Source organism: Dromiciops gliroides, chromosome 2, assembly GCF_019393635.1.
Source record: "Dromiciops gliroides isolate mDroGli1 chromosome 2, mDroGli1.pri, whole genome shotgun sequence".
NCBI lineage: Eukaryota > Metazoa > Chordata > Mammalia > Microbiotheria > Microbiotheriidae > Dromiciops > Dromiciops gliroides.
In genome coordinates, this window is record NC_057862.1 from 113,625,835 (window position 1) to 113,645,183 (window position 19,349).

A 19,349-nucleotide genomic window follows, 5' to 3' on the forward strand; every position below is an offset into this window, starting at 1 on the left:
CATCTGCATTTGCTGTTCAATTCTTGTATTTGATGCAAGAAATGTCTATTGGTTAATGGCACACAGTGACAACATAAAAGACTTCTTAACAACAACCCAACCAAATACTTCGGCATGTTTCTTCATATATTAATTATATTAAAAGAGGGCACAAATAACAATTGAGGTTGACTGTGTTGCCCCATCATTGTATATTCAACAATGTTCTCAATTATTTTGATATATTTTTACTCATAATAGCAAAAAAGCAGGTTTGGAAACCATATTTATTACCAAAGTCTCCTGACAGGTCTAAAAACCCTGTGGTTGGTCACAAGGAATTGATTATTCTTGATGAAGGTTAAAAAAAAAGAGTTAAATTCTGTAGAATTACATCTAAATGGAGGGGGGGAAACCCACACACAACTTGTAAAACTCTTCTTCTCATAAATAATTTGCAGAGTATATAATGCAGTATTATCCTAGGAGGGACAGGCCCTTTGATTTCATTGGTACAGTGTGAGGAGACTCTCTCTACCAATGCAGGTCATTACCTTCTTGGCAACTTATATAGTCTTAGAGGGTTGCCTAGGCAAGACCTAAACCCAGATCTTTTTGACTCTGAGGCCAGCTTTCTCTCAACTATCCATCAGGGGGAAAAAATGAAAACTTCTCAATTATAAATATAGAATACCTTTTCCCACCCTGATAACCCTCCCCCACCCCCTTCCTCCCTAAGTTACTATTCAATATTCTCATCCCCAAGATTTTAGCTCAGAATTCTTTTCAAATAGCCATTCTCATAGCTGGTCTATGGCTAAAAATTATTGCTGACCAGTATTTAAACTGAAAAATCAAAAACACATTTTCTTAAGTGCTCATGTCAGAGATGCCACCATGAGAGGTATTTAAGGGACATATGTACAACACACACACATCTGTATACATACAAATAGACACAAAGTATAAATACATTTTCTTTTGGTAACCACTTGATCAAGAAAAAGGGTTCTGAAATCATGTGTGTAACTCCAAAATACACAGGCACCTTGATGAGTGTTCTCTGTTTAAACTGTCTGTGCTTTCAAATGTAGTGCAAACAACAAATTCAGCCAAGAGTCACATAACTAAAAATAAACAACCAGAAGCATCCAGTTGTACAGGAAAGTACTTTGAAATCTGACAGCATCTGTGTTGCTCCCTTAGTGAAAGAGAAATAGAAAATCATGAGCTAAATACTTAATCTCCTGTTGGTCTGTTTTTGGCTCTGTCAAATGCTTCTTAGAATTTGCCACTGATAGACCCAGCTATACACACCCACAAAGTGGTTGCCAAAGACGCCAGTACACAAAGGAAGGCTCAGTAGAGGTCTCTGAAACCACATGACTCTTCGCGTTTTGGGGAAGCACAGTTTCTATGTTCTCTTCCTCAAGTGCCTGGTTATTGCCTGCTAACTAATAGTTCCCCAAAGGCCTACTTCTTCATAGATTGGAAATCACAATGAAGGTCAACCTAACAATGTACTATGTACCTAACAATGTACTATGAGAGTACAGCCCAGTTGCCTTTCATGAGGATTTATTGATGTGCTATGAGGTAACCATTACATTTACTTTAAGTTCTTCATTTTTAAGATGATACTCAGCACAACCTGAAAAACTCTAAGACACTGATGAAAATCCACATGAGGGGAGAATCAGGACATTCTTGCAAAATAACTTCTTTCTAAGGTAAAGACAATTTTATTTTAAATAAATTGTTCTGCTAGTAATTTCTGTTCAAAGGATCAAGCCCCCTTTTCAGACTTTGTTCGAGTTGAAGAGAGGAGGCAAAGGCATCCAAAGGGATGTTATACATAAATAAAATTGAATTTGAATGTTTTTTTAAAAAAAGTGATATTCGCAAATTTGCATTTCACAGTAGGGACCTAGTCAATGCTTTCTTGTGATGATGCCTGTAATCAAATAAAGATCTTCCAAAAACTAAATACATTCATTGTCATTAGTGTAAATAGAATGAGACTATTACCTGTTCTTCCTTGCTGTGGACAGTAGCCAAAGAAATAGTAATATGCTAAAAACAATATTATTTATTTTTATAGCTCAAAATCAGGTTATGACCAAAAAAAAATCACCTCCGAGCCTGATAGATTTCTTAACAGCAAGACAGGATGTTGTTATAGAAATAGTACTAGACTGAGAGAAGACTGCTTTTCTAGCCCTGGCTGTATCACTAAGGGAAGTCCCAAATTTTTACTCATCAATTTTCTTTCCTTTTAAATGGGGATGAGGATCCCTGCTCAGTCTGCCTCATAGAGGGGTTATTTGCAAGGATCAAATGAGATTGCAAATGGAAAAGGCTTTGTATACCATAAAACACCACACAAACATAAAGGACTATTGCCAAAATTGTTTCCCCAAACCCTTGTAGGGCAGATCACACTGCCTCATCTCCATCCACTTTATTTTTGTGCACACACTCTCAGCAAATCCTCATTGTGACCATCTTGACCACTGAAGATAACTTTTGTTTCCTTCTGAGGAGCCTTGTGTGACCTCATCATTTTATTATTTTTAGGCACAGCACCATGTTTTACACATAGAGAAGAAAGGATGAGCCAAGGCCAACAATGGAGTTGCCATGTTGAATCTAAAAAATCTGATTTCTAAGCCCTGTATTAGGATCATTTGGATCCTAATACATCTTAGGAAGATTTTGTCCTTACTATACTTCACTGGAAACAAAACCTAAGGCAAAGTTTTTTAGTCTAAAATTTGTTTTTTGATTCAATCCATACCTTATGATAAATACGAGCTTTAAGTGTACTCTGAGAATGAGTATAGCATCAAACCAATGCATGCTGTGTCATTATTTCATGAGTCAATACCAGAATAAACTGAAAGGGTCATTCCCATAATCTTTACCTTTTCACACACACCCAACGTATCACAGTCTATCAGACACTGGCAACTACTTATCCAATTTCTGTAGGACTTCATCTAATTTTTTTTCCCCAGAGATTTTTTTTTCTTAAAGCAAGAGAAACATTGAGGCAACTCTCAAAGAGAACTAGAATTGATTGATCAGCACGTGCTTTCATGAAGTTTTTTCTAAATCACTTTTTACTACAAAAGCTATTCCCCTATCACCAAGTTCTTAGCCAATGTTCATTAAATGGCTTTAGGGTGGAGTCACAATATGTTCCATTAAGATCTTCCTTTGTGTTGCTCCACATTGGTCATTTATTGCCTTCAGCCTACCCTTTATGGGTTTCTGAGTAGAGGCAGACAGCATATTTCAATTTATAAACTATTTCCATTCTGGAAATCGGAATCAATTCCTTTGTTGGCTCTGAGGTCTGAACAAATTTAATGTCATTCCCTAGGAAGGCCTTGGCTGACAGTAACTGGGCTGGAGACTTCTGCTGGCCTCTATCCTAGACACTAAATGCATGATTCTCTCCCATCCTCTCCCCTTCAAGGAGAGGCACTGAGCCTTATTTGGGGATGATTGTCATTTGGGCACAGTAGCTCCTTTGATAGCCTTTTAAGTAGGGCTCTATCCAAAACAGGGCATGATGACTCTGGTCAATGAAAATATTTATGGTCCAGGGGCAAAGGCAGTTTCAGTCACCATTCCTCCAAACATATCATGAGCTTGGGACAACCTGAGAAAATTCCAAGTTTTCTGGATGTTTCCTCCAAGAGCTCCTTGAAGCTGCCTTTGTCTTTCTCTCCCCATCTAAACCATAGAGTATTGCATCTCCACTTGAAGCAGGTTAGGATTATGGGATAACTCCTTTTTAACTCCCACTCTCACTCCACATCTGCTGGCTAATTCAAATAAATGTGTAGTTGGTAGAACTTCAAGCGATTTAAGGGAGATATTTTAGAGACAAGAAAACCTCCCCTAATGAGGAAACCTAAAGCCATCTTGGGGAAGGATATCGAGTATGAGTGTGAATGTGAGTGTGAGTGTGTGTGAGTGTGTGTGTGTGTGTGTTAAGCATAATATTTGTGCTCCCCCTAAGGCTCCTGCCCTCAGTTGAGGGAAGAATAGGAGGGGAAAAAAAGGAAGATGTTCCAAGTTCCTCTGCATCTGTAACTCAGAGATCTGAGAGGCAGCTCTAATGGGAAAAGAGAGATGCTAGCTAGAAGGAAGACATTCTTGACATGCTTCTCCTGTTTCTCCCCTCCAATTGCTTCTAGTCTAGAATAGCAGGCTGCCTTGGTGTGAACCTCACCCCTAAAGAAAAAGGCAAAAATGCTCATGAGGGTAGTGGGTACTGCCCTGACTTAAGTCAGGGCATCCAAGGACTCCTGGCTCCCACCCATAGACCTAGGGGTACCTGGCATCCTGTGGCTCCCAGAACATCTGTGCTGTAGATGTGCCCCATGGAGAAGAAGGGAGGTATATGTAGTCACCTGGAATTCCTGTGATCTACAGGTTCCTAATTTACCTAATTCCCTCCCACTTTCCCTCAACTGACCCTAGAAATGGTTTGGTTTGGCTGTGGAAAAAGTAATGTCATTTAAATGAATTGCATACTATTTATCGCCAATTACCATTCAGCTGAACTGTGTGTGTGTGTGTGTGTGTGTGTGTGTGTGTGTGTGTATCCAGCTGAATGGTAATCAGGTTATTAAATGTGTGTATATGTCACACATATGCATGCATGCATGCATTTATGTATGTGTGCATATATACATGTACATACATGTATATGTATACACACACTCCATCCAACTGCATGGTATGCAATTATATATTATATACTCTACATATAAGTTAAATATGTGCCAGATGAAATTTGTTGTAAGTTTTATTTTATTACAATACCACCCTTCATGTAGGTTCAGCCTTCATGGTCTGTTGCTTATATGTCATGGATGTCCACTTGTAAGTTAAAAATAATTAAAAGGAAAATTGTTTTGTACTCCTGCAGACTACATGATGTGGCATGTATGAATGGTGCACTGATCTAGAGGACATAACCATGTTTATTAAAAACCTGATTCCTTTCTTTTCATAAAGTCTCAGTTATTTGAGGCCGGGCTGGGTGGGGCAATGAGGGTTAAGTGACTTGCTCAGGTCACACAGCTAGTAAGCATCAAGTGTTTGAGGCTGGATTTGAACTCAGGTCCTCCTGAATCCAGGCCCAGTGTTTTATCCACTGCACCACCTAGCTGCCCCCTATTAATTCATTTTGTAAAGCATCACAATGTCATCTATGAGGGATTCACCATACTTAGAAATAATGGGTCATCCCAAAGCAAATGTACACCTGTGAGGAATCATGGGCTTGGAGAGGACCTCAGAGTCATCTAATCCAAAATGCACCAGAGTAGAAATCACCCCAATTACCTTTCTGATAAATGAGATTAGGAATCCCAACTAGCCCCCGTTTCACTTTAAAAAAAAAAAGAATGAAATTGCAGGTTGTTTAGAATATTGTTAGTTGGATTGGAAAATACTTCGTGTTTCTGTGGTTGCAACAGTCTTTAAGAAATACGGACGTCGGGGCAGGTAGGTGGCGCAGTGGATAGAGCACCGGCCCTGGAGTCAGGAGGACCTGAGTTCAAATCTGGCCTCAGACACTTAACACTTACTAGCCGTGTGACCCTGGGCAAGTCACTTAACCCCAATTGCCTCACTAAAAAAAAAAAAAAAAAAAAAAAAGAAATACGAACGTCCCTGTACTGACTAACTGCATACGCATTTAAGGTAAACCTAGTTCTTGATTCCTGAAGCAGTATCCTCCGCCACAAGTCCAGAGTAGGAAGAGAAGTTTTCTATTCTGGACAGAAGTTAGTGAGCAGCAGAATTGGTTGGAAAAACACATCAAACTTTGAACCTCTATTTACAAGAACAAAGCAGACAAGGTGTACTTCCTGTTGCTATTTTGTAATACACACGCTTAGGGTTAACAAACACCAAACTCCTGGAGCCTAGATCACAATTTGCATCCTAATTTTCTGTTCCCAGTTTGGAGAGTCCTCGCCGAAAATCGTGCAAGTCATCTATCTTCCCATCAAGGACCTCCAAAAAGTTCTTGAGTTCCATTTTTAGGTGGCGCTGTCTGTGTTTACTCTCCTCGATGTCTGTCCTTAAAGACCTCACCTTATCTTCTAGATTTTGATTTTCTCTCTCAGAAGCCTGGAATGAAAACAAAAAGAAAAGTCAGGAAGATTAGGAATCACAGAGACCATCAATGACAAAGACATCTAACAGCATAGGGGTCTAGGGAAAGAAAGCATGAATAAATGGAGTCCATGTTGCTCAATCAATTTTCCTTAAACCCTGGTCTGACTAAGTCACCATACCTTCCCCAACCCCTGCCCTGGGGCTTATTATATTTGACCCATATTACATCTAGCATGAAATGTAAACTCCTCTGTTTTATAGCTAAAGGTTTTTACAATCTGGCCCCATCCCACCTTTCCACCTGTATTATACATTACTCCCATTGCTATCTTCTGTGGTCTAAACAAAACAACCTTCTTGTGATTCCCCAAGCCTTAGCCCTGGCTGTTCCCCCATTCCTGGACTGCATTCCCTCTCTACCTCTGCCTCTTAGAATCACTGTTTTCCTCAAAGGCTCAGCTCAAACAACTTTTTTTCCCTCCCACCATTGCCAGTGAACCTTCCTCCTCAAAGCAACCTTATATTTGCTATATAATTGCTTCATATATGCCTATATATGTACATCTTGTGTCTTCCATGGGAATTAAGTTCCTTAAGGGCTGGGATTGCTGGATGGCTATGCTTTTGTCTCTGTATCCAGAGATCAGCATAATTCCTGCCACATAGTAAGTAGTTGCTTACTAAATGCTTATATGTTGACCAAAGGGCATTTTTCAAAGAGTCAAGACAAATCCAAACAAGAAGAGAATGTCAATGGTATGATCTTGAGGGGTCAAGAAGGCAGGCATCATTGCTATTTTTTGAGGGAAACTGAACCCCCAAATAAAGAACATGACATCCTACCCCAGATTTTCTAAATTGCCCTTGTCTGATTTTTTTTAATCATCCATGAAAAGATAGAAACACATATCATGGAACCCAAAATGTCCAGTCCCATGAGACTCTGGCATGAGATCTCATCATTATTGTCACCTGTGGCCATGTTTCTGAAGTAACCACCACCACCACCACCACAGTGATAATGATAATAACGATAGCAAGCATTTATAAAGCACCTAATACATGCCAGGCACTGTCACCCTGAAAATAAATTTGGTCAATAAAGATTATTTGGAAAAATCTACTGGAATCTGTAAAGGTTGCTTGGTCACAGTGATGCTATTTTGGTGACTTTTCCTACCTGAGTTTAAACTGTGCCCTCTCAGTATCAAATTGGAAGTTTCATAATATTTTATACTGTGTATTTGTTAAATGTGGCTATTTTGGGAATGTGCCCAGAAACTATTTATTAACCAACAGCAGAGTCATTTACTTTAAAAGGGGGTTTCATTGCTTAGATAGGTTCCTGATGTAACTTGGAATAAAACTACTATATCTGGAACAGTCACCCTCTATGTTGGTACTGACATTTACATTAGACCAAGATAAACCTGAGTCCTGGACTCTACCCCCAAATTAAGGAAAAGCTTTCTTAAAACAGGATTAAAACAACAACAACTTAGAGACAAATCCTATTTCATTTAAATTCTGGGGGCAAAGCACCAGGTATGCAATCACAATTCACTTCCCAGCATCTAGTAAACTAAATGAAATGAAACTAGAAGAAGATACTAATAAAACAAGAGCTTTCCCCAATGTCCTCTGTTAGATGTGAGTCTGACCAGTACCTCTAATTTCTCTGTGACAAAATCGCATTCCGACATGAGCTGAGGTATGATTTCACCTTGTTTTCGGAGATCTTTCAACTCCTGTTGGGAAAAAATGGAACAGAAAAAAAAAGAAAGAAAAAGATATATGAAAACCATAACCCCAAAAAGTTATTTTTTAAAATGGCCATCTTTTTACATTTATTGACAAAATCAGGGTAACTGTAAAATGTTAACATGGCAACCAATCATGGAGATAAGGGTAGGGTGTAAGTTTTTATATAGGGTATTAGTAAAGCTAGATTGTATATTATGTAAGGTTAGGTTGTATTAGATCACATTTTTTTTAGAAGCTTCTTAGACAAGGTATGGGACTATGGGTGTGGAACACAAACAATCTAGGACTTTTTAGAAGTGTTGGTTAATTTTGGTGAACTGTTTTATTTTCCCCTTTTATTCTTTATTATAAGGATAGCTCTACAGGAAAGAATGGAGAGAAGGAAGAAGATGAATACAGTGGAAAATGTGGGCAAGGTCAAAAAGCAACTTAAAGAAATAATTTAACTGCCTATAAAATAGCATGTCAATAAACTAACTAAATATTTTTAAAATGATAATTTTAAATAAATGCAATTTATTTTAAAAAAGAAATAAATAGCCATCATCATGGGTTGAGTTTGGCTGCCAAACTGATACAATTAGAACTAAATTGTCTTTTCTTTTTTGTTTTTTTTTTTCAGGGCAATGAGGGTTAAGTGACTTGTCCAGGGTCACACAGCTAATAAGTGTCAAGAGTCTGATCCTGGATTTGAACTCAGGTCCTCTTGAATCCAGGGCCAGTGCTTTATCTACTACTCCACCCAGCTACCCCCTAAATTGTCTTTTCAATAGAAAGAGAAATTAAATTCTAAATTTGCACAGTCAGAAATTATTTTCTAACTTTTTGTTCAGTCATTTTCAGTTGTGTCAAATTCTTAATGATCCCATTTGGGATTTTCTTGGCAAAGATACTGGAGTAGTTTGCCATTTCCTTCTCCAGCTTATTTTTCAGAAGAGGAAATTGAGGCAAACATAATTAATGACTTATTCACACACACACAGCTAGTAAGTGTCTGAGGCCAGATTTGAACTCAGGAAGATGAGTATTCCTGACTCTGGGACTGGTACTCTATTAACTGTGCCTTCTAGCTTCCCCATTTTCTAACTACCAGACAACATAAAATTAAGCCAATTTTATAGTAGTTCTATTCCTAAATGGAAATAACAAGAACCTTGGCAGTAAACTTCAGGAGGATTTTTCAAGGTTAGAACTAGTAACTTTCTATTTTCCCGAACTCACACCAGAAATGTGTGCTAATCATTCGATTTTAAGGAAATCATTTTCCCAAATAAAACACCACAAACTGATTAAATTAATTATCTGAAATAAAAAGAAACAGGTACAAAGTTACTGAGCAGTTATGCTTTAATTTTCAAAACTAGCATTTGTATATCAAAGTAGGTCATCTGACTCAGATGTCAGAGATGAGAAGTAGTATATAGAGCTGATTTTTATGACAGCAGAGAGAAATAAAAAAATTACAGAAACTTGTTTTAAACATAATTCAATTGGACAAGGCAGACCATCTGACTAGTTCACTTCTCCCATGCTTTCTTCACCCAAATTTGAACTGTTTTCAGCTGTCAGAGTGAAATTACCCCATAAGTCCTTGCCCTACAGGTGATGCCTTTTGTAACCAGAAAGCTCACTTTAAAGGGGAATTTATGTTTTGTGTTGAGAAATCTCCCCATTCTCCCATCTCCAACTGTCAAGATTCCATTACTCAACTTAGACTCTAGCTCAAGAAAAAAAGGAGCTTATCCACTAAGACCAGAAAGAGGAACTTAACCTTTGGTCAATTCCCCTTTTTTCCAACTTCCATAAAAGGGAATTTAGCCTTCATGATTATTTTATTCTTCCACATAAATATATCTTACTCTAAATTATCTCCTACTAAATGATAAAGTCTTATCAATTTATCTATTCACTAAATCTATAGGTAAGTAGATTTAAAAGACTATCTATGGTATTCTGGCTTAGCTGTTAGAGCTAGCTTTTCCTAAAGGGAGTTTAATCCTATAATCAAACTAAAAATAAAGGTATCAATACTGATTTCCTTTTCAAAATTTCCCATGACTGCTGGAAAAGTTGGTACCATGATGAGTTTGTTTGTTTTTTAACAGCATATAGGTTTCATTTTACAATTAAAGGTGACGCTTAGGGGCAGCTAGATGGTGCAGTGGATAGAGCACTGGCCCTGGAGTCAGGAGTACCTGAGTTCAAATCCTGCCTCAGACACTTAACACTTACTAGCTGTGTGACCCTGGGCAAGTCACTTAACCCCAATTGCCTCACTTAAAAAAAAAAGATGACTTATATGAACTGATGCACAAAAAAGTAAAGCCGTGAAAACAATATGCATAATTATAACAATCTAAATGGAAAGAATACCCCCCCAAAAAAGAAGAAAAGAAACTGAATGCTATATAATTATAATGATCAAACTTGGACCTCAAAAAGATATGAAAAATAAATAATCTATTTCTAGAGAGGGAGAGACTATGGACATAGAAAACTACATATGGTGTCAGGTTCAGTTGATGCCTTGGTTAGTTTTATTAGACTGATTTCTCCCTCTTTTTGGTTAGTTCATTCATTCATTCATTCATTTATTCACTCATTTACTGCAAGAGATGACTTTTTGGGTAGAAGAAAAGAGAGGGATAAATTTCAAAATGAAGGTGATATAAAAATAAAAGCTATCCATAGAATTTTTTTTTTAATTAAAGAGCAAAGGGAGAACTCCATGGGGCAATCCTGGAGGTTATGGGACAGACCAAAAGTCAAATTCCAAAAACTTTCTTCTTTGAGGTCAAGCAATATGGAACATCAAAGAAAAAGGGTATAACTAATGTCCAGGAACTCAGATAATTTGATAATACTAATTTCCTTGTCACTCTGACCTTGCAAAACATTTCTGGGGTTGATGGATGAAAAGAGAGAAAAAGTTTTTCTAGAGAGGTCTGAAATTTGACCTTACGTCAGTGACGATCTGGCTTTGAGCTCAGGCTGAATTGCTAAGTTAATACACTGCCATTTTTTACATTACCAAGATGCAGTGTTTTCCATTTAGCCTTTGGTTCTATTCATCTTCTTGCAACACAGCTTGTTTTTTTACCACATTCACTGTCGAGTACATTCTCAGGCATACTAGCAAATTCCCATGATGTCTGGCCAAAGGGCTGTTAACTTCAATTTTCTCTGCTTCTTCCTTCCTTCACCAAATTATAAAAAGTACAGGCAGCCCCACAAGTCGATGGGGCATATTCGCTGGCATAGTCCAACTCTGGCTTAACCTCCCATGACAATATAACAAGGATGTATCCTGATCATTACCCTGATGTGTGGGAGATCTTCTGAAGATACTTTAGGTTGTTCTGGAATTACCGTTATTACTGTTAATGCCAAAGGCCATCATTCACTGTGCCTTTGGGATTGCAGGGATAACATCAAGAAAAATTATAGAAGGTTGCCTTGAGAGCTTACTGCTTTCAGCTTTCTGTATTCTCTTTTTCCTGAATGGTGCCTTCCTCCTTCTCCTCAGACTCACATGCAATTCTGCTCTTTGGGCCTTTACAAGAAATCACACTTTATTACTGAGCCTAGACCCCTCCCAGGGGGATTTGCATTTTTAACAGGGATTCATTTAAACCAAAGAACTAAAACTCTGCTAGTAGAATTTCAGACCGTGGGGAAAGGATTTTCTGGAAAAATGAGACATGCCAGACCTCCACTAAATGACCTAATCCATTGCCTTTGTGTGTAGAGAAGATCTTGAGTTCTGGAAGGCTATGCCAATGGAGCATGAGGTCATGTAAGTTCTTTTCAGAGCTGGAAAAAGCCTAGCATAGATTTTATGTCCAATGTCTGAGTCAGAACAAACTTAGCAATTTAGGATGATAGATGGATCTACAATTGGAAGGGACCTCAGAGGTCATCTAATCCAAAGATTCTTAAACTGTGGGTCAAGACTCCATGTGGGGTCACATAACTGAATGTGGGGACTGTGAAAAATTTTGCAACAGTAAAAGGTTATGTACACCTATTTTATATACCTATATACCCAGGTACGCATCAAAATTTCTTGGTCAAAAAGGGGTCATGAGTGGAAAAAGTTGAAGAAGCCCTTATCTAATTCAACTCCTTCATTCTACAGAGGAGGAAGTAGCAGCCTAGAAGGGCCTCAAGACTTGCCCAAGGTCACACATGTAGAAGTTGGCAGAATTTGGATTTGAACCCTGTTCCCATAATTCCAAGTTTAGCTTCCTTTCCACTGTATTAACCCATGTATCCTTTTAATACTAAAATAGGAGTCACCCTTGAAATTAAACTGTTAGAATTATAAGACTGGCCCTGGATGTAGAAGAAGTAACTGCCAAAGAAAACCCTGAAGGTACTGGGTAACCACTGAAGAAAAGATTGTGCATACGACATATAAAAAGGGTATAAGAGTAGGGTCTCCCTTTTTCAAGTTTCTTTTGGAATCTGGTATTTAAACATGGGCAGCTAAGTGGTTCAGTGGGCAGAGCACTGGGTCTGAGGTCAAATCCAGCTTCAGAAACGTACTAGCTGTGTGACTCTATGCAAGTCACTTAACCCTGTTTGTCTCAGTTTCCTCATCTGTAAAATGAGCTGGAGAAGGAAATAAAAAACTACTCTGGTATCTCTGCCAAGAAAACCCTAAATGGGGTCATGAAGAGTGGGACATAGACATGACTAAAATGATTCAACAACAACTACTAGCAAGAATCTGACTTCTTTGGTCTAATGTGTGTCTGTAGGATTGTGGAATAGGGAATAGGGACTGGACTTGTGATTTAATTGGTATGGGAAACTCCTGGATGAGTAAACTCCCTCTACTAGTATATGTTGGTACCTTCCCTGTAATTTACCCCTAGACATTTTCCTGGAGCACTGGGAGGATAAGTGATTGCTTAGCGTCATAGAACCAGTATGTGGAGGGCTTGAATGCAGTTCTTCAGACTCCAAGGTTGGCTGTCTATTCATTATGTTAGACTGCCTCTGAATGTGCTGTTATCTCCAAATGTTTACTACAGAAGCGATCTTGACAGTGGGTAGCAACAGAAAGAAAGAAAAGCAACATCTATTGCTTTACTATTCAATTAATTTCCCCATTTATATGACTTTTTTTTAATGTGGACTCTTTTCCATGTAAAAAACAAAAAGCATTCCCTATTATGGGTACTCAGGTGCAATGCTATTTTATAGTAGGCTTTATCATAAACCTCTCATTATCCTAGTTTTATTCAATTTTATAAATCAACTAATAAATATTTACTGAATCTCTCTTGTGGGTAAATCTCAATGTGTTTGTGTTTCTTACTTAAAACAGTGTTGCTCTACAGACTGCTCTCTAATGAGATTAGATTTTTGAAAGGCTTTGTAGAAAGGATGGAGAGGAAGAATGTATAGCTGAGGATGAATAAAATGGATGGCATGAATCTCTGTGAGAAAAATGTTAAGGGCTAATACCCACAGGGAGCTTTGGAAAATTTCAAAGAACGATAAATAGGGCTTTTGTTGTTGTTGTTGTGATGGGGAAAAGAACAATAAGGAAGGGATAGGCCCGCTAGTTGGGATAGATGACATAATTTGGTCACCTCTCTTGGCTCCAATGATGAGCTCTACTTTAAGATGCTAAGAGTTAAAGAATAGAGGAAGTGTTCCAGACATTAAAAAAAAAAAAGCTGGATTCCTCAAAAGGCCACCCTGCTCACCTTTAGAAAACAGAAAATGGCTTCATACAAAATCATTTGGTGAAATTATGGTTTTGATTTGACATGTTTAACTTAATAAAACATTACAAAATTTTCAGTAGTATCACCTCTAATGTAGACTCTTATCATCAGGTGAAAACTATGGCCTTAAGAAAGTCAGGGCAGCTACCTGTGGGGATATTCCCTCTCTCTAAATCTATCTGAAGCACCCTCATAGAGTAAGACAGAAGACAAAGACCAATTGCAGCTAGCCACAGAAAACATTCTACCGTCCTGCTTATTCTTACTCACCCTCTCCTTTTCTTGGATTTCGGACTCCAGGGCCTCCAGTCTCCTGCTTAGCTGGGCATTCCTCTCTTTCTCCTTATTTATCTCATTACATTGTTCTTCCAATTCTTCAATCTTCAATGAACATCACATATGAAAGCAGAAATGCTCATTAACTCTTGATGCAACACAAAAGATCCCAGGCTCTATTTTTACTCAGCTTCCCTCATCTCTCTCTCCTCTCCACCCCCACTTAAAAAAAAAATAACTAACCCATTTACAACAATCCCCTGTAACTGAGTAGCCTCTGTCTGACACCCCCTATGGGCTCTATCTGCCCCGCCTCTGACCTGAAGCCTCAGGTAATTATGATTCAGCTGTGGTATAATTAGTAACAAGTCTTAGTTTCAGGATAATTTGTATTTCTATTTTCATGCTCCCATTGCAAGCTAGTAAATGATGATTTTCTTCAAGGATTCAGGCAAAGCCAAGGGTCGGCAGCCTGCTGAATCTATTTTCTTCTTTCATATTTTGCTTTCATGCCAAAAGATTTTTATAGCTATTTATTCATGGACTAGATATATTTTGTTTCATCCAAAGCCCCTAATGATACCATATGACTTCACCTCAAGGTAAGGGAATAATTTCCAAATGGGCAATTATGGCATTAAATTTTTGAGCACGACAACAGGGGACCTACTAAGTTAACTTCTGACTCTCTTCCTTGGAGGGAGTAGAGTCAGGTTTAAATGGCAAATTCCAAGAAGCTCCTTCCTTCTTAAATCAGTTGAAGACATGTAACCTAGCCTTTCTCCCCAGAACCACCAAAAAAAGGAGAGAGTGAAATAAAAGTGAATAAATCTGGTTTCATTTCCATCCAGCTTGTAGCTGAGTAGCTAAGACACTAGATTAGGAGTCAGGAACAAATGAGTTTGAATCCTGCTTCAGATACTTTTTGTCTGTGTGACCCTGGGCAAGGTATTTAATCCCTCTCTGCTTCAGTTTCTCGGACTGTAAAATAACAATGACAACAACATCTACCTCACAGGGTAATTGTGAGGATCAGATGAAATAACATGTAAATCACTTTGCAGACTTTAATGTGCTATATAAATATTAGCTGTTTATCACATCACATTATACAACATGATGTCTTCTTATATAATAACATCCCATTACAGTGTGTTGTATTAACCCCCCGCCCCGGCCCCGAGCATCTCATAAAAACAGATACTGAAGAACTGGCATATCTGTTAGAGAGGGGATTCATGTAAATGAAACTACAAATCTTTTGTTTGTTTTTTTGGGGCAATGGGGGTTAAGCAACTTGCCCAGGGTCACACAGCTAGTAAGTGTCAAGTGTCTGAGGCTGGATTTGAACTCAGGTACTCCTGAATCCAGGGCCGATGCTTTATCCACTGCACCACCTAGCCACCCCCTACAAATCTTTTAAAGTTTATAGTACTAAAGGTGAGCCCTACGATTAATGAAACGTTTCACATGGGTGAGGTTTTTGTTTAGGGTGAGGCTATTGCTAGAAATGACAGGAATGAAAACCTCTGCCTGACATGCCAAACCAAAACAAGCTAATGACTATGTAGCCGCTTGCTTAGGACAGGATAAAGTTAAATTAAATCTTGAGTACAATATGCTCAGTGAAAGCCATCACAATATAATCTCCAGGCCAGTTTGTAGTTAGTAGTCAATGTATAAATACCAGGAAACAAATTAAAATTCATATACCAAATAGGCACACTGATAGTGTACTGTTGTAGAAGTGTAAATCAGTTCAACTCTTCTGGAAAACAGTGAAATTATGTGAGAAAAGTCACTAAATGGCTTATACCCTATCATCCAGCAATGTCACTACTGAGGATACACTCTAAGGAAGGTAAAGACAGAAGGAAAGGTCCCATATATAAAAAAATATTCATAGCTGCCATTTTGTAGTAGAAAAAAAACACAACTGGAAACAAAGTGAGTACCTGATCAAGTGAGGAATGACTGAACAAATGGTAGTATACAAATGTAACAGAGTATTACTCTGTGAGAGTATGCAGTCAATATTACTTGGTGAGAGTATACTAAACAAACGGTATCATACAAATGTAACAGAATATATATACTGTGAGAATAAATATGAAGAATTCAGAGAAACATGGGAAGATTCATATGAACTTATGCAAAGCAAAGAAAGCAAAAACTGAAGAACAATAAATATAATCATTGCAACAATGTCAATAGAACCAGTACTAAAAGGCAGCTGAATTCAGATGTAAAACAATGACCAATATTGGTTCAAGTAGATAGACAATAAAACACATTTCTCTTCTAGTTAGAGAAGTGTGGGAACCAAATTTTTTATATGCTATCAGACATAGAACCATGTCTGTTGATTTTACGTAATCATTTTCTCCTCTGACAAAGGAGAATTTTCTTGGGATAATAGGAATATTGGGAAATATCTATGGTGTGAAAAACATAAGACAACAATACAACTTTTTCTTTAATTAAGACTTTGATTTCAGGACTGTGTGAAGCCCATCATCCAATTTATGGCAACCAATACCTGGATATTGGGGACCCAAGGAAATACTTTTTCTAATTTACTAAAATATACTTTTTTTTGGTGAGGCAATTAGGGTTAAGTGACTTGCCCTGGGTCACACAGCTAGTAAGTGTTAAGTGTCTGAGGCCAGATTTGAACTCAGGTCCTCCTGAATCCAGGACTGGTGCTCTATCCACTGCGCCACCTAGCTGCCCCTAAAATATACTTTTAAAGTAATGATAATGATGGGCAGCTAGGTGGAGTGTCAGTGGATGGAGTGTTGGGGCCTAGAGTCAGGAAGACTAATCTTCCTGAGTTCAAATCTTGCCTCAGACACTAACTAATTGTGTGGCTTTGGGCAAGTCATTTAAGTTATTTAACCCTGTTTGCCTCAGTTTCCTCATCTATAAAATGAGCTGGAGAAGGAAATGGCAAAACACTCCAGTATCTTTGTCAAAAATCCCCAAATGGGGTCATGAAGAGTTGGACACAACTGAAATGAGTGAACAACAAGAAAATTATAATGATAGCTGACAAAATAAAAAATTTGTAAAACAAACAAAATTTGAGTCACACAATAATCCAGTGAGAAAGGTGCTACAGGCATTATTAACCCCATTTTACAGAAGAGAAAGCTGAAGTTCAGAGTAATTAGATAACTTGTCTATCATCATATAACTCAAGTCAAAGGTAGGATTTAAACCAGATCTTCTTGTTTCTAAGTTGCTCCCTCTATCAAGTATGCCATGTTAGAGTAGTCCTGTTTTGAACATAATTTACATTCTTCTTGCTACTGTTTCTTCCTCTAGTTGCCTTTTGGTTACTGTATTATCTTACAAGCTTTGCTGATTGTAAAAATGGTAAATTCAAAGCTTTGCTGACAATAACAATAGCTAATTATACTGTATTTTAAGTTTGCAAAGCATTTTATGTCAATTATCTTATTTGATTCTCAAAACTAATGAGATAGGCACCTTGCTTTTAAAACTACAACAACAACAACAAAAAACATTTTATGGATGAGGAAATGGAGGTTCAAAGTTTAAGTGATCTGCCCATGAGGTAGTAAGCATCAGGGGCAGGAGTAAAACCCAGCTCCCTTTTGACTCCAAGTCCAACAATCTTATACAATGCTGCAAAAAAAAAAAAAAAAAAAAAAAGTAATGCCTTTAGAACCCAATCTTTTCTAGGTCTCCTTATAAGTGAAATATTTAGAAATGATGACAGTTGAGGTGTTTAGTGTCTTAAGTTTTCAAGTTCAGCATGTGAGAAATTGAAATACTTGGGTGACTTACCCTATCATTAAATGAGTATCAGTGTCCTCTTTTCTAAACTGTGTATATATCATTACAACCCTTATAATTTTTCAACTGGGGCATTTTAGCTTAGGGAATCATCCCAAACATTTTGTAATTAATAGATCCCTCAAAAATAATTGCCAGACCCCTTCTAAAACAGAGAATGCATACATTTAGCCAAAGTTTGTGTATCCTCAATTAACCAATCAACAAATATTTATGAAGTTCCTACTCTCAAAGAGTTTACATTATATCAGGGGAGACAATATGTATACATGAGTACATAGAGAATAAATATAAGCAAAAAATACTAAATACACACAAGGTCATTAAATAGAAGCTAGAAAGAAAAGGCACCAACAGCAGGAGAGAAAGAGTTCACAATTGTAGAAGGTAGTGCTTGAACTTTGTCTTGAAGGAGAAAAGAGATTCTAGGAAGAAGTGATAATAAAGGAATACATTCCAGGAGTGGGCACCATCCAAGAGAAAGTAACAGAGATTGGAAATGGAGTGCCATGAATGTGAAAAATAAACAGATCAGTTTGTATGACTCTTGGAGCACAGGAAATGGGATAACAAAGAACAAGACTAGAAAGATAGGTAGGGACTAATTTATGAAGGGCTTAAAAATAGAGTTTACATTTTATCTTTTCAAGGAGTCAGTGGATTTTATTGAGTAAGGGAATGAAGATGGATAACATTTTCCATCCTAGGGCTTTTGGAACTGTCTTAGATCATTAATTTCATCAGAATAGTTAAGTCTTTCACAGTTGATCATCCTTACACTATTGCTATTACTGTGCACAATGTTTTCCTAGTGCTGCTTGTTTCATTTTGCGTCAATTCCTTGATTTCCAATTCTTTGCCACCACAAAAAAGAAGCTATAAATATTTTTGTGCAAAATAGATCCTTTTCCTTTTCTTTTATCTCTTTGGGATACAGATCTAGTAATGGCACTGCTGGGTCAAAGGTTATGCTCAGTTTCATAGTCATTTAGACATAGTTCTAGATTGTTCTCTAGAATAGCTGGATGAGTTCACAACTTCACCAACAATGCATCAATATCCCTATTTTTTCCACATCCCCTCCAGCATTTGAAAGGACTTCTTTAAGGCATCCATGTATTAAGTATCAAAAAACAGGATTAGAACTCAGGTTCTCTGTATACAATGTCTTTGGGATCAGCAATTTTTATTTACATAGTGAACATATTTTCAAAATATTGGGGTTTTTTTTGTTTCTCTTCTAGATTGGGAATAAAAATACACAGAAATAAAGAACAATCTATTGTGCTCTCTATTGTTTCTTTGGTGAGATTTGCCATTGCAGATTCCAGTTCTGCTCATTTGAGGGAAATAGGAGGTGAGAGAAAAGGTGAAGGTCATAAATTCTGCTCTCATAACTCATTTCTTTTTTAAACCACTTCAGAACACTGTGTTGTGATTCCATGTTCTCTTCAAATTCCACAGGGTTCTTTGCCTTATGAAGTGTTGGATCATTTTCCTTTGTTTCACATTATTGATTCATGGATGCCTCTTCTTGCTCACCAGATCTGGAAGCCATATTTCCTTCTGCTGTGAATGTTTTTCCTGCTGATTTATCTACTTATGTTAAATATCTTTGTTTTC

The 19,349-nt window shown here is 37.6% G+C and overlaps 1 protein-coding gene across 2 annotated transcripts in view; it reads right to left on the minus strand.

The window, feature by feature from the left end:
• Positions 1 to 1,526: 1,526 nt before the first annotated feature.
• HOMER2 (homer scaffold protein 2) overlaps positions 1,527 to 19,349 on the minus strand; it is a 152,046-nt gene continuing 134,223 nt past the window's right edge. For both annotated transcript variants that reach the window (XM_043989660.1, XM_043989659.1), the window contains exons 7-9: positions 13,899 to 14,009; positions 7,791 to 7,871; positions 1,527 to 6,135 (exon numbers count right to left, since the gene is read on the minus strand). In XM_043989660.1, the coding sequence (XP_043845595.1) occupies positions 5,947 to 6,135; positions 7,791 to 7,871; positions 13,899 to 14,009 (381 nt within the window). In that variant the 3' untranslated portion in view covers positions 1,527 to 5,946. The remainder of the gene's footprint in view (positions 6,136 to 7,790; positions 7,872 to 13,898; positions 14,010 to 19,349) is intronic.